The sequence below is a fragment of the Balaenoptera ricei genome, chromosome 15 (genome assembly GCF_028023285.1).
Source record: "Balaenoptera ricei isolate mBalRic1 chromosome 15, mBalRic1.hap2, whole genome shotgun sequence".
Taxonomy (NCBI): Eukaryota; Metazoa; Chordata; class Mammalia; order Artiodactyla; family Balaenopteridae; genus Balaenoptera; species Balaenoptera ricei.
Genome location: NC_082653.1, coordinates 26,912,060 through 26,927,134, shown reverse-complemented (window position 1 = coordinate 26,927,134; position 15,075 = coordinate 26,912,060). Strand labels below are relative to the sequence as shown.

At 46.1% G+C, this 15,075-nt stretch overlaps 1 protein-coding gene across 2 annotated transcripts in view; it reads left to right on the top strand.

Annotated features, from left to right (window-relative positions):
* The window catches only part of TM9SF4 (transmembrane 9 superfamily member 4), a 54,776-nt gene that overhangs the window by 18,923 nt on the left and 20,778 nt on the right, over positions 1 to 15,075 (top strand). For both annotated transcript variants that reach the window (XM_059898975.1, XM_059898977.1), the window contains exons 2-6: positions 3,161 to 3,274; positions 7,573 to 7,672; positions 12,435 to 12,603; positions 12,703 to 12,832; positions 14,052 to 14,175. In XM_059898975.1, coding sequence (XP_059754958.1) covers positions 3,161 to 3,274; positions 7,573 to 7,672; positions 12,435 to 12,603; positions 12,703 to 12,832; positions 14,052 to 14,175 — 637 coding nt within the window. The remainder of the gene's footprint in view (positions 1 to 3,160; positions 3,275 to 7,572; positions 7,673 to 12,434; positions 12,604 to 12,702; positions 12,833 to 14,051; positions 14,176 to 15,075) is intronic.

The window sequence follows — 15,075 nt, the reverse complement described above, 5'->3', positions numbered from 1 at the left end:
ACCTAGGCGTTCAGAACAGTGATGTTTTCTTTTGCCTAATTTATTTTATTATTTTTCTTAAGTGGTATAAATAGGTATAATCCCCAAAGAAAAACTAGAAAATACAGATATGCAAAAAAGGAAAACATCACTTCATTTTCTCAAACATAACTTTAAAAAAGAGGGGCTGAGCAGGGTTCTATCCCCTGCTTTTTCTACATAAATCTAAAGCTTGAATATTCCTACTCAAGAAGTATATCATCATGTTTAATGACTACATAAAAGGATAAGTGGTTACACCATAGTTTAACCCATTCCACTAATATTGGGCATTTTATTATTGTAAGTTGTGAACTATTTCACTATTTTAAATAACCCTGTGGTGAACATCCTTTTATGTACATTTTGGCATATTTGTCATATTTTTCTTAATGTGTCTAGAAGTAGAATTGCAGGGTCAAAGAGTATGCACTTCTGGGGGACTTTTTTGAGGGGAGGATTTTGATGGCGTCAAATTGCCCCCCAGAAATGTTTCAGTTTATAATCCCTCCAGCCATATGAAAATATCGAAACAGTGACATTTTAATATCTAAAACTAACAGTATCATCTTGGTATAGTCATTAATTCTAAACTGAACTTCTGAATTGCTTTTGGTTGCCAACTTATATTATTCAAAAATTCTAGCATATTGTGGAAATAATTCTTTGCCATTTTTCATCTGTTGATCCTTCCTCTAAGATAAATTGATTTGTGATTTGTTGATAGTATCTATGTGTGAGGATTGTCTGTTTTCTGCATCATTTTTCAAAAATTTAGAGTTGGGTTATTATTTTTAAATGACTTTTGGCTGACATTTGATGTCAGAAATAGAGGGTTTGTCTTCCTTGCATTTAGTTAACTGGAATTCAGGTTCAAAGAGGAATTTGAGGAAAACAAAGGACAGAATTTATTTCTCTCACACAAAGCACTCACTCTAAGGACTGCCCAGTGAGGCCTAGCAAAGAGGGAGGGCTAGAATCTTCTGATGACTGGTCAAGTGGAGGAAATCCTCCACTTGATGGAGAGGAAATCAGAAGCTGTAACCAGCCCACAGTCAGTAGGCTTTCTCTCACAGAAAGAAAGAATAAAAATCTGTTTGTTGTTGCTGTATCAAGGCAAACGCATGCTACTAAAGGCTTCCCTTTGTACATGCATGGAATATCTCCAGAGGGATTTTCAAGGAACTGTTGCTAGCAGTTGTCTGTGGGGAGCTGAAGAGAGAGGAAGATTTATTTTTCATGGTTATACCCATTTGTACTGTTTGAATTACTGGATTGGCCAAAAAGTTTGTTCGGGTTTTTCCATAATCTTCGCGAATATTTACTGTATATGTTTTGTTTTTTCAAAACTTTTTTAAACTAGTTATTTTTTTAAAAGCCTCTCTTACCCATGGTTATGTAATATGTTAACATTAGAGGAAAGTGGGTGAAGAGTATATGGGAACTCTCATAGTATATTCTGTAAACCTAAATTTATTTAAAAATAAAAAGTTAAAAAAAATGATAGAAGCGGGGAACATACTGACTTCCTATACAGAATCCTACCCCATGAGACATTTTTCACCTTTTTGTCTTGTCATTTCTTTTAAAGATCTTGCTTTCACCCCTAATTCTGCTGACCTTGTGATTACCAGATTCAATACAACTGTCTTAGCCATTTTTCACTGTTTTTGTTGGGGTCAGACTATTATTTCATATTTCATAATGCACATCAGCTGACAGATACTTATAAACATGACAGCAGATCAGAGGAAAGCACTCTATGAATATATTGCTTTTAAGAGTTTGACCAGGCTCTGTATCTAAACTAGTGCACAAGCTCAGAACCTTAAACTTTGAAAGCCAGTTTTCCTCAACTTGTGCTCCTGGTAAAAATACAGATGAGTCTACATTTTTGGCAAGCCCCCTGAGTGAGTGATTCTGATTCCCTATAACACTGAGTTCCAGAAAGAATCGTCTGAGAGAGTGTGTGTGTGTGTGTGTGTGTGGTGGTGATGGTGACTTGAAGGATGCGGGGACAAGGTGATCAGGAGGCTGTGGCCAGTGTCCGATGGGAGGAAATGAGGGTCTGAAATGCCACAGCGGTAAAAGAGGTGGAGAGAGAAGGCAGATGCAGCCGCGCAATTGAGTTGGTGATCCAGGTGTGTGGACGACAGTTCCTTGTTCAAGCCAGGCAGAGGGAAGGAAGCTCTTCTAGTACCTTGAGGGGGCGAAGCATATTAATGAAGGGAAAGAGATGCTTTGATGGGGTACTTCTTGAGGTGGGTAATTGATCTTTCTTGCCTTTGATTACCAGGTGCCAGGCACTGGGGACACAGTCCCTGCTCCCACAGAGATTACATTCGAGTGAAGGGAGACAGATAATACACAAGTAAACAGATACATATGTCCATGTCAATTAGCTAAGTCCACGAAGAGAAGTGGAGTAAGGGGTTGGAGAATGGGTAATAGGAGCCCTGAGGAGGCCATTTCAGACGGGCTAGTCAGTGGAGGCTTCTCTGAGGAAGTGACATTTGAGAGAGACCTGAATGAAATAAGGGATGAGACTTGACCCAGGCAGGCACCTGTGGGAAGGGCATTCTGACAGAGGGAGCAGTGAAGGTGATGGCCCTGAGGGGGTGGAGAAGGACTTGCTGTCAGGAGACAACAAGAAGGCTGGTGTAAACGGAGCTGAGGAGGCAGAGGATGGGAGGCGGTGGGGTCAGGACAATTTTGGAGACGGTTTGTAGGAAAATGTATTGGTAACATAGGAGCTTTCTGACAAAGCAAGCCTGTTGCTATGTAGAGAAATGGGAATTCATGGGACACTGTGGAGCTTTGTTTCCTGCTGGCCCAAAAGGCAGTGATACATGTGACATGATGAAAGGAACATTGCTCGAAGAGTGGGGAGCCGTGGCTCCTGTATTAGTCTGCCCTTTTGCCCTGCTGTTAATTACTGCACTCAATCTGTGGCTCGTTTCTGGAAGTGCAGGATCAGTGCCTCATCGCACCGTTGGGGGCATTTAGAGGGTAGCCCTTGGGGGGCCTCAGGCTTCTCAGCGTGGGGATGAGACTGCGTCAGTTAAAGCAGATGTGACAGTGCCCCAGAGGGTTGTTCACCTCTTTCCCCCATTCCGACTGCCACCTCTCTTCTTCCAAGCAGGATTGGTTGCCGTGGTCCCTGCTGCTTCTCTCTCTCACGTGTGATACAGGGGCCTTCTATGTTCCTGGGGTCGCACCAATCAACTTCCACCAGAACGACCCTGTAGAAATCAAGGTAAGTGCGTTCCTGGTCTGCGGGAGCCTCTGTGCTGGGCAACCTGGCCAGAGGACTGTGGTGAGCTGGTCACATCCCTCCTGTGGTTGCAGAGAACCCAGGCCAGTGCTGCTTAGCCTGGGAGGAAGAGGATTCACTGCGCACGGCTGGGGCGGAAGTGGTGTCCCTCGGGCCCCGCAGTGCCGGGATCTCCGCCTCTCCTCTCTCTCTGCCTCTGGCTGTCTCTGCATCTCTGCCTGTATGAGTGCATTCTCTCTCTCTCTGTCCCTCTCTCTCTTTCTCTTTGGCTCTGGCTCTGTTTCTGGTTCTTCGTGTGTCTTTGTTTCTCTCTCACTTTCACTCGCTTCTGTGTCCATCTCTTTCTGTGTCTCCATCTCTCTCAACCTGCCTCCTTCTCTGTGACATCTCTGCCTCTCTCCATCCTCCTCTCTGTTACCGGCTTTCTCTGCATAACTCATATCATCTGTGTATACGCAGCCTATTATGGCCTTTTTTTTAAATTTTAGCTTCTGCCAGGATTCTCCAGTTCAGTATTTCCAAACGGTGCACTGCATATCTGAGTGGTGGTATATGAGATGATTTTAAGTGGGTGACATGTATGTTTTATTTTAATAGCTGTTTTCTTTTAATAATACTAGAAAATATAGCCATTACTTCAACTCATGATTTCATGGCTGTCGTTGGTTTTCCATTTTTAATAGTGTTAAAATGTTTGCTTCTCAAATAAAGGTATTTACCTGAAAATGAATCATATCCAAGAAAATAGCAGAATAAGTGGTAAGTAGATAGGGCAAGTTGGTACATGAGTGATTAGGATTTGAAAGCGTTGCCCTAAATCAGAGTCCAGAAGAACATCCAACTGGGCCACCTCACCTTTTCAGCCTAGATGCCCACCTGTGGGTCAGTCACCTGTGACAGGGTTATGGGAGAGTCCTTTAAAATATGGTTGATCAGGGCAGTGGGCAGACTGGCACGTTGATTAATGACTCGGACTCCTGCTGGCATTCTCAGAGCCCTAAACACGGCTGAGGGTTGGTGGTGGATCTTCTTGGATCTCATTTCCCAGGAAACAAACTCTAAGGTGGAGATTTGGTGCAAGAGATTTATTGACTAGGCGCTCAGGGTCGGCAATTGGGAGGGAGTAAGGGAAGCAGGACTGGGCAGAGGGAGATATTAAGCTGTGATACAACAGAGTCCTGTGGAAGGCTCTGGAACTGGAGTGGCCAGCTGCAGAGTTCTCCCACATTGAGGCGAGAGGACTGGCCACCAGACAAGGGGTGTGACCTTGTACCAGAGCTCCCAGCTATAGGAACTCCTCTCTACCATCACCCGAATATAACCACCCTTAATACTTTGGGTTATTTTTCTTAGTCTTTTTTTCTGTGCAGTGTTTACAGTGTAGGGTACTCGGCATTCTCACACTTCCATAAACCCCCAGCTTCTTGACTACCACATTGGTCCCCCATAGGCAAAATAACATACAGTTGAAGTTTTTAAGTAGTCCTTCAAATCCTTAGTGATTCTGTACAAAGGACTAGCAAAACTTATAAAGTAATGAAAATAAATTCTGCTCCTAAAATGTACATTTCTTGTTGATGGGAACCACATCTTTACTGGTCTGTGCAAAAGCAAAGCAGTGAGATTGTGTGAAAATAAAGTTTTTATCCTGTCCTAAGCATCACAGTGTTCAAAAGGGGGAACAGAAGCCCAGAAAATCACAAAGGGCCATCCACCTGACATGCTGTCATGTGCCTTTGTTTGCCACCACATTTTGGGCATTTACAAAATTACCAATTGCTACATGTCATGCTTATTTGGGGCATTAGATGCAAGCAACTTTTCATTATCCAGGGGGAGTTAACCAGTTTAGAGGTTAAAAATATAATACATTTGTGGAAAAACGAAAACTACCACGAATCAAGTTCTACAAGGGCTGGGATATTATCTTTCTCGGTTACTGCTGCGTCACCAGCTCCTAGTACATAGCCTGGTAGGGTGGATACATACATATGATCAATGACTATTAGAAAGTGTCTGCATTTAGAACTGTGTAGTAGTAACAAGCAAATGCGCCATTCCATGTGTTGCATTACTGTGAGCATCCCTCTTCCTTGGAAGTCAGACTTGTAATTTTCGGGAACAATAATTAAAGTCACCTTTATTGAGGATTATTTACATGCCAGGCATTATGCATGGCTTAGCTCAAGATGCCCCCCAAGAGCCCTGTGAGGCAGATACTGTATGTTTTAGGGATTTACTGAACATTTTACAGTTATGGAAACTGAGGCCCGAGGAAGTGAACCAACTTGCCCAAGGTCACATTGTGAGGGAGACATAGGGTTAGTTCAGAGCCCGGCTCTTAACCGCCGCAGTACCCTTCCTCCCAGTGCCTCTGCCAGAAGCCCCCTCCAGAGCAAAGCTTGTGGCATGGGGAGGACAGGGTAGTTCTGGCTTCAGTCCTGCCAAGCGGGGCATGTGAGAGCGTACACCTTGGGTGGGAAGGGAGAGGGCAGGAGGGGACATAAAGGTGAGACTCAGTTTCTTTGTAATGTGGATTCTTTTTTGATTGTCCAGAAGGAGAGAAAGCTAAGAAATGCAAAATAACAGGCTGTTATAACAGACAATAACTTTTTGGTCATTTTGCCTCAAGCAGTTCATGAAATGCTTAATAGAGGTCCCCCGTCCTTCAATCCAACATCTAAAAGCTCTGAAACTTAGAGTTTTTCTAAACTCATTGTAGGCGAGACCTGACCTGAACTGTTTATTAACTTTATTTTTCCCACTTAGTATGAATATTTTTGCATTTCCTTGTCATTGAATGTGGGGTACTGCTCCAGACCCAGCTGGGGGGTGTTATAAAACCCATGGTTTTATAATATACCACATTGCTCTTTTAAAATTAGAAAAATTCCTAATTCCAAAGCAAGAGTTTTAAGTAAGGATTGTGGACCTGGATTCTAAAAATTATTTATACTTTCAGATGGTGTATGAGGAATGGTTAATAGTTTTTAAATAGCAAAGATAATTTTAGTTGCATTTAAGTTAAAATTTGGGACTTCCCTGGCTGTCCAGTGGTTAAGACTTCGCCTTCCAATGCAGGGGGTGCGGGTTTGATCCCTGGTCAGGGAGCTCAGATCCCACATGCCTCGCCGCCAAAAAACCAAAACATAAGACAGAAGCAGTATTGTAACAAATTCAATAAAGACTTTAAAAATGGTCTACATCAAAAAAATCTTTAAAAAAAAAAAAAAGGTCCACATCAAAAAAAAAACTTTAAAATAATTAATTAATTAATTAATTAATTTTTTTTGGCAACATTTTGATTGGTTCTATTTTATCCATGTTTTAGGGAGTTGTCTGTGGCTGTCACTGTTTCCAGAGCTGCATTCTGTGTGCTTGCATCACTTCCTAAATGTTCTTCTTCATGGTCTTCTTAAACTTCGTCTTTGATGGTTGCATAATATTTAATTAAACGAATATATTGTGGTTTATTGACCAATTTCCCATTATGGGGCTTTTAGCTGTTTTTCCATTTTTTTCTCTCTTTTTTCATTGTGCAAACATTTATTGAGCATGTACTGTGTACCTAGATCTGTAGGCACGGTGGTTACATAGGTAAGCGAGACACATATGGTCCTTGCCCTCATGGAGCTTAATCTTAAATTCTAGTAGGGGAAACTGATTTCTCTGGAAAACAAAAACAAAAACATAAAATAATTACATTTTATCAGACGTGCTACAAAGATAACTAGAAGTGTTGAAATACAGAAGATGAGGGAATTCCTTTGATAAGATGATTAGGAAAGGACTCGAAGGTGAGGGGATTTAAGCTGAGACCAAATGTGAGAAGGAGGCAGCGAGTCGGGCAGAGAGGAGCAGGTTGAAAGCCTGAAGCAGGAGAGGGCTGGCCGGGCTCAGGGAACTAGAGGCAAAAGACCACTGTGGTTAGGAATGAGGAGGGAGCTCTTTGTTCCTGAAGTTTCTTCCCTTATTTGGAGTTATTTCCTTAGGAAAGATGCCCAGAAGTGAAATTATAGGGTCAAAGGATATCAGCATGTTAAGGACTCTGAGTATATATTGGATTTGGTTGTGATTTTAAACAAAATCTATAATGTAATCTAAAACTAGTGAACTGTGAAATAATTGTATAGTATACCAGAGTTGTGTCTGCTGTGGTTAGTTTGCTTATTAGGTAATAATGCCGAGTATACTAAAGATGAGTGGGTACCAGGGAGGATTACTGGAACAGTCATCTTGATTTCTGGGTTGAGGAATAATGGCCTCTCTTCTCCCACTAGGCTGTGAAGCTCACCAGCTCTCGCACCCAGCTGCCTTATGAATACTACTCACTGCCCTTCTGCCAGCCCAGCAAAATAACCTACAAGGCAGAGAATCTGGGTAAGTTCTTCTCTCACACTGCTGTCACGCTATCCCAAAGAGGAACCCAGATCTTTTCATAATGTTAATAGCAGTTAACCCTTATATAGCACCTACCGTGTGCTGCACAACATTCTACATAGTTTATATACAGATTAGCTTATTTAATCCTCATAACATCCTGAAGGAGGTAGTTGTGGTGTTTATTCCCATTTTACAGGGTAGGTGACTTGCCTCTGGTTATACTGTTAATTAATGGCTAAACTGGGCTTGGAATCCATGTAGTCAGGCTTCAGAGCTGGAGCCCTTAGCTACTGCTCCGACTGGCTCTCCTTGATTTCTAGATATCCCCTTCTGTTTCTTGCGGCTTCTGTAACCTGCTCTGCTTTTAATTAAAAGAATGAGTGATTATCTCTGGCCCTAATGGAAGCAGGGACATCACCATAGTTCTTGCTAAGCTGTGCAGGCCTTGCCTCAAATAATGTGTGAAGCACCCAGTGCAGTGTCTGGCATGTGTGTTCATAAATAGCAGCCATTTTATTTTAATTCAGATAATTCTTTGCTGGAATTTCAGGCTTAAAGGAAAAGACATTTGGTGGCCTCTGTTGAGGACATGATTATTAGTACATACTCTGCCATCTCAGTGTTAAGTCCTGGAGATAAAAACTTGGAAGGATGCCCTCCCTGACTTCAAGGAACTTAAGAGACTTTCCTGTTCTCTTATAGCTTAGGGAGGGGAAAGGAGAGAACTGGCTCTTGAGCAGTCCCCTGAAAGGGCTGCCTTCTCCATCGGGGCTACCCATGGCTCAGATGTTTCCAGAACCCCTAGCCAACAGGTGTACCTACTGCCAGGTATTGGATGTCCCAGACCAGCTGGGGCAGGCCTCGACCAAAAGCAGGCAGCACCGCCAGTCCCGAAGTCTCGCCTTGTGCAGTTGGACGGAGGTCGGTCTCGGGGCCTGGACTGCTCCTGCTGCCTGCCGCTTACCCTTCTTTTCTCTCCACACCATGCCGTGCCCTGACCACCTTGCCGCTGCTGGGAAGCCTGACCTGCTGTGTCCTCGAGACCCCTCACAGCAGCTCCTCCCTTCCCCTGTGAGCTGGTGTGGCTTCATCTACAGCCCAAGGCTGAGCAGTTGGGCACACCTCAGTGTGATGCTGCGTGACCTTAACCTCCGTGAAGCTGGGGAATGTTCCTGCCTCATAGAAATGGAAACTTCCGTGTACAAAAGTTATCCTGCCACAGTGTATCTCATTCCAGCTTTGTGTGGTGCCTCCCTCTGTGGCCTAGGGGCTCTTTGAGCAGCGGGATCATGTCTTACATGTCTCTCTCTGCCACTTCTGACCCAGTGTCTGACACATAGTTGTCATTCAGTAAAAGTTATTGTCCTCCCTGAGTGGAGCAGAAACAGCCTTGATTGAGTGCCTGTTGGGTCGCAAGCCTTGTACTCTACGTCCTCATCATCATCACTGTTAATACTTAAAGGGCTCTAACAGTGAGCCGGGCATTGTTCTAAGCACGTCTGTGCTTACCTTAGTTAATTCTCACAACAGCCCTCTGAGGTAGCTACTCTTACTATCCCCTTATCACAGATAAGGGAAGTGAGGCACAGGAGGTGAAGTCACTTGCTACAGGTCACTCACCGAGTTGGTGGCAGAGCCCAGGAACTCTGGCTTCAGGGTCCATAGCCTTAAGCAGTACACTCTGCGCACTGTCTTACTTGGTTCCGACTGTAACTCAGCAAAGCCAGGTATGATGGCCCCCATGCCATAGTAGAGGGCACAGTAGCTTCAGAGGTTTGAAAAACTTGCTTGTGGTCACATGGTCAATGGGTAGAGAAATTGAGATCTTAACCCAGGTTTTTTAACTCTAAAAACAGAATTCTTTCTGTTGTCCAGACTGCCTTTTCCAGAAAGGTTCATTTGGGCTGTCCAAGGGCTGTGCTCCTGATTATCATGTTGGTGGAGATTCATATCATGGCGGGGGTGGGTGGGGGCATGTCTGCGGCAGAAGTACTGGAATATAACATCAGACTCGCTTAGAGGGTCCACTCAGCTTGTTGCTCGTTTAGTGTGGCTGGCTGTCTGCTCCCAGCTTTAAAAATTAGAATGAATACTTCCGTATTAGAAGTGAGCTGTTCCAGGCCAGTATGTCCTCTTTCTTAGTTTAAATGTATCAATAATTTCTAAATATCAAGAAATGATACCCACCTTACTTGATCTTCAGCCCTGTTCCTCTCTCTGTATGTTCTTTCTTTCCTCAAGTGAGTTCCTTATTGACCTTACTGAAAAGAAGTGAGTGGTAGGGCATGGTGTAGAGGAAAGAGCCCAGGGGCTTAGCACTACCACAGTCACTGTCATAGGCTAGTCACTATCTGGGTCTGGTTCTCAGCATTGTCATCTGTAAAATGGCAGAGGATGACCCAGATCATTTCAGCAGTGGACCATGCAGATATCTTATTTGGTGTTCTTGCCCTCCCACTGGCCAGTCCATCCCTGGGTTTTGCATACTCACCTGCATAACTAGCCTTCTAAAGGAGGGGGAAAGTGGGGGAGAGGTGTAGAGACCTTCATCCAGGCCCCTTTTTACCCTCCCCCCTCTCCTGAGTGGCCTCATCCACACTTGTCAGAGTGCTACTTTGCACAGCTGAGTGGTTCTCCCCACTGTGGTAAAGCCTGTGGCCCTGCCACTTACCATCTGTATCCCAGCAACTCACAGCTTCTATCTATAGATAGCCCTGACCTTTCCTCTGACCCTCATATTTGGATATCTGACTGCCTGCTTGACATAGCCACTTGACATATCCAAACTGAAAAAATGCCTTCAGTCTAAATTTGCTGTTTTTCCCATTTTCCCCCCAACTGGAACTTGGTTGTAGAAGCCTCATAGTCTTCCTGATATGCACCACTCCTCACTCATCCTTTGTGTCAGCCAGCACCAACCCCCCTAGATTTCACCTCCTCAGTAGCTCCTGAATCTGTGTACTTGTTTCCACCCTCACTATATCCTCTAATCCAGCCACCATCACCGCCCACTTGCATAGCTGACTGCCATCGCCCCCAGCCAGTTCCGTGCATCTTTGATATTTTCTTCACAAAACAGCCAGAGTGATCTGTAACCAGAACTGGATAATGTCTTCTGCCGCCCCTGTTAGAAACCCTTTATTGGTTTTTGTGGCTCTCTCGATAGAGATCAAACTTCCCGTTGGCCCACAGGCCCCCTGAGGTCCAGCTCCGGCCCGTCTCTCCAGCGCGCCTCAAGTCACCCTTGCTGTGTGCACTACAGCTGCACAGGCCTCTTACGTTTACCGCGTCGTCCCCCTGCCTTCCCCCCGCCCCCCAACCAGGCAGGGAGCCTTTGTGTGTGCTGTTCCCTTCTGTCTAGCATAGTCTTCCCCTATCTCTTTGCTTAGTTAAGGCTCTCTTCCTTTAGAGCTCACTTCAAGCATTACTTCCTCAGAGAAGCTGTCCTAGACCTACTCCCCCACATCTAGAGCAAGTTCCTCATATTGTACTGTATCTTCTCATTATCCTGATTAATCAGTCTGTCTTTTCACTAGACCATAAGCTCCATATGTCTGTTCAACATTATTTCTCCAGAGCCCAGCACATAACCAATATCCAGTGGATATTTGGGAAGGAATGAATGAATGAACGAATGAATGACTAGGCCAAGAGTCCCACATCAAGCGGGTCCACACTGGTAGGCAGCTGTTAGACCAGGCGTGTGTGGGCATTAGTGCCGCCTGTGGGCTTTGGTAGGTCTCCTTCGGCTTGCGCCAGTTCCACCTCATCCCAGTAGAAGTGTTAGAATGGCTCAGAATGAAATCACCGTTGGGTTTAGTTGACAGGCCCTAACTGCTCGGTGCCTGCTCTTGGGACGTCTGGCAGCAGGTTTCTCTGAGGCAGTAGGCATGCAAGGGGTGTGCCAGTTCGTTAAGTTAAAAAGATGTTTTGGCTGAAAAATCTCAGGTGCTGGATTTTACCCTACCTCCCTTCCTCCCTGAACCAGGATCTGAAGATGGAGAAATAAATAGGAAACATTATCTGCCCTTAAAGAGCTCATAATGAGGTATGAGGACAAAAACTTAACCCATCAACATATTGTACAAAGTCACATCACTGACATATGAAAAGGTGCAGAAGTGATGCTGGTGATAAAGATAGTATTTGTTGTCTTCCCACTCTGTGCCTGGTACTTTATTTCTCACTGTAACCCTGTGAGATGGGTACTATTATCCCCATTTTACAGATGAGGAAATTGAGGCTCATTGAGGTTAAGGTACTTACCAAGACTGCTAAGCTAGTCAGTGGCAGAGCCAGGGTTCAGTAGCCCTCTCTTCACCACTGTACGATGCTGCCTCTGTGCAGAGGGCAATCCGAGGAGGGAGTGACGAACTCAGTCCTGAGGAGGTCAGGAAGGGCTTCCCGGAGAGTGGAATAGAAGCTGAGCTTGAAGGGTGAGGAAGAGTTTCCCAGGAACGTGGGGCAGGGAATGGCACTCCAGGCAAAGGAAACGACATGAGGCCCAGAGGCACAGAATGACGTGGCATGTTTGACGTGCTCTGAAGAGTCTGGTGGTGCTAGAGCACAGAGGGAGAGGAGGGACAACAAGGGGGCGTCAGGTGGGCAAGCCTGGCCTGAACAGGCAGGGTAATGCATTGAGTGCCAGGCTGCAGGACGGCTGAAGGCCCTGCAGGTGGGCCCTGTGTCTCCGTGGCTCTGCTGACCTCAGCAACCTCAGGGCTGAAGCTCTGAGCTCCATCTGTCTCTCTTATGGCAGGAGAGGTGCTGAGAGGGGACCGGATTGTCAACACCCCTTTCCAGGTTCTCATGAACAGTGAAAAGAAGTGTGAGGTTCTGTGCAGCCAGTCCAACAAGCCGGTGATCCTGACCGTGGAACAGAGCCGGCTCGTGGCCGAGCGGATCTCCGAGGACTACTATGTCCACCTGTGAGTTGTCCTCTGCTCCCTGCCAGCGTCGAGTTCGCACAGGGGAGGGCGCTGAGGGAGAGGCGGTCTGAGGGACTGAGCGGGGCCTTGGGTTTCCAGCATTGCAGACAACCTGCCTGTGGCCACCCGGCTGGAACTCTACTCCAACCGCGACGGCGATGACAAGAAGAAAGAGAAAGACGTGCAGTTTGAACACGGCTACCGGCTCGGCTTCACGGATGTCAACAAGGTAGAGTGTCTTGATGTGCTCAGAGGGCTGGGGGAGCCACTCCCCAAAGTCACGAGCACTTGGGGCCACAGGGGAGGGGGAAACATGTAGCTCTAGGCTTAGAAAAGATGGGGATAGCCAAGACAAGTTCCTCCTGGTGCCCCCGGCCATGGCCTGTCAGAAGTCTAAGTGCTGTGGGCAGGGCTCTGGCGGATGCTACACAAGAGGTGGAAGGCACAGTGCCTAAAGACTCAGATTCCACATGATTATATGGATTATAAGATTAACCCCCCCCCCAAAAAAAAGAAGTCTGGAATTTCATCAGTATGTAAGAGAGAGAGCCCAGGAGTGGTCAAGAGCATGCGGGTTCCCTGGGTTTTGAATCCTGCCTTCACCACTTACTAGTTGGTGAGTGACCTTAAGCCTACCTCTTTCACCTCTCTAAGCCTTGGGTTCCTTATCTGTAAAATGTATGTTATAGCCATACCTGCCTTTTGGGGTTGTCATGCAGAGTAAATCAGATAATCTGTGTAAGCACTTCATAGCACAGCCACTGAGAAATATGCTAATGGCATTGATTGTAACAGTGATCCTCTTATATTTGTCATTTTCTAAACTGAACACATATTACTTAGGGAATAAAGAACAAAAGCGTTTCTTTTGAGGCACAATCCCTGTCCTCCAAGGGCTTCTTTCATAACTAGGAAGAGAACTGACAGTGTCATATCCTGGATCTTAAGTCCCAATCCTGACTGGGCCAGTGCTTTGACGGTCAATGCCAGAGGAGTTCAGAGGGAGCTAATGTGCGTTCAGGTTGTCACGGAGGAGGTGGGCCTTGAAAAATAGGTAGGCTTGAGCTGAGTGAAGTTGGGATGGCATTCTAGTTAAGTGAATCCGTGAACGGAGTTCAGGGTGGGGACTGTTCACGGGGCAGGGAGGGACCCAGGGAGACCAGGCAAACTAACATGTCTGAGAGGGTGACGACAGCTGGGTATGTTAGGGTGACAGAAGGCCTTGAACACCAGCCTAAGGGGTCTGAACTTGTACCTAGTAAGCCCCACAGAGCCCTGGAGGGTTCATGAGTAACAGGTTGCTATAAGAGCAGTGTTTTTGGAACATTGGTACAGTTGGGTCTGCTAGATGAGGGAAGGGACCTAATACCTGGTTGGTCACCCTGTGTGATTTTTCTGGTGGTTTCTTGGCTCCTAGCTATTTTGTTCTCTTTGTTGCTCTGTTTTAGATCTACCTGCACAATCACCTCTCGTTCATCCTTTACTACCACCGGGAGGACCTGGAAGAGGACCAGGAGCACACATACCGCGTCGTCCGCTTCGAGGTGATTCCCCAGAGCATCAGGCTGGAGGGTGAGTGGGGAGGTGTGACCAGAGGGGCAGGGCTGGACGGGCCTGGGCTTCCACACCCAGGGTCTTTGCACCCTTGATTCCTGAAATGGCTGATAGGCCCCAGTGTGGCATATGGGCCCAGCGAAGGTAGGGTCACTACATTCCCATTAGAGAAGGTGAGGGGCAATGGGAGAGCTGACATGTTGTCTCCTGGCCTGGCACAGCACCTTACCAGTTTACCACCTCCCAGCCACCCCGGGAGGTATGTGCTGATTATGATAGGAACCAGAGGCTCAGAGAGGTCAGTGACGTGGCCAAGACCAAACAGCAGTTTGGGGCTTTGCTGGGCCTATCATAAGAACCAGCCAGCTCAAGAGCAAAGGGTTGAAGAACAAGGGGCAGGGGTACCGACAGAGCTGTTGGGCAGCAGGTTTCTGTGTTTCTGCTCCTCTGTGTGGGTGATTGGCGTAGACTAAACTTGGCCCCGGGTCAACAGTTGTGCAGGAATTTGAGAGCCCAGGCCCAGCCCTGTGGGCCTGACAGGATCTGGTCGGCCTCACCTTGCCTGGCAGCCCTAGCTCACCACAGGGTGCACTTCCATTTAGCACGCCTGGCCTTTTGTCCACAGTGGTGGTGAGTTTCTGGAGTTTTTTTAAGCTGTGGAACCTCGTAGTCAAACAAAGTCATATGCGGAAGTCTTATGTAAAACATAGACCTTGCACTTTTGGGGCATCATACTGCCTCTCCTCCCGTCTGTGTCATGGTTACAGCTTGACATTTACTGTGTGAGTGTTTGACAGCAGCTGCTCCCCTACTGGCTCTTCGAAGTTAGAGACCCTGTCTCCTTTTCTCACCACTTTCTCTCCAGCACAGTACCTGGCACATAGTAGGTGCTTATTTATTGTATGTTTGTTGGCTGAA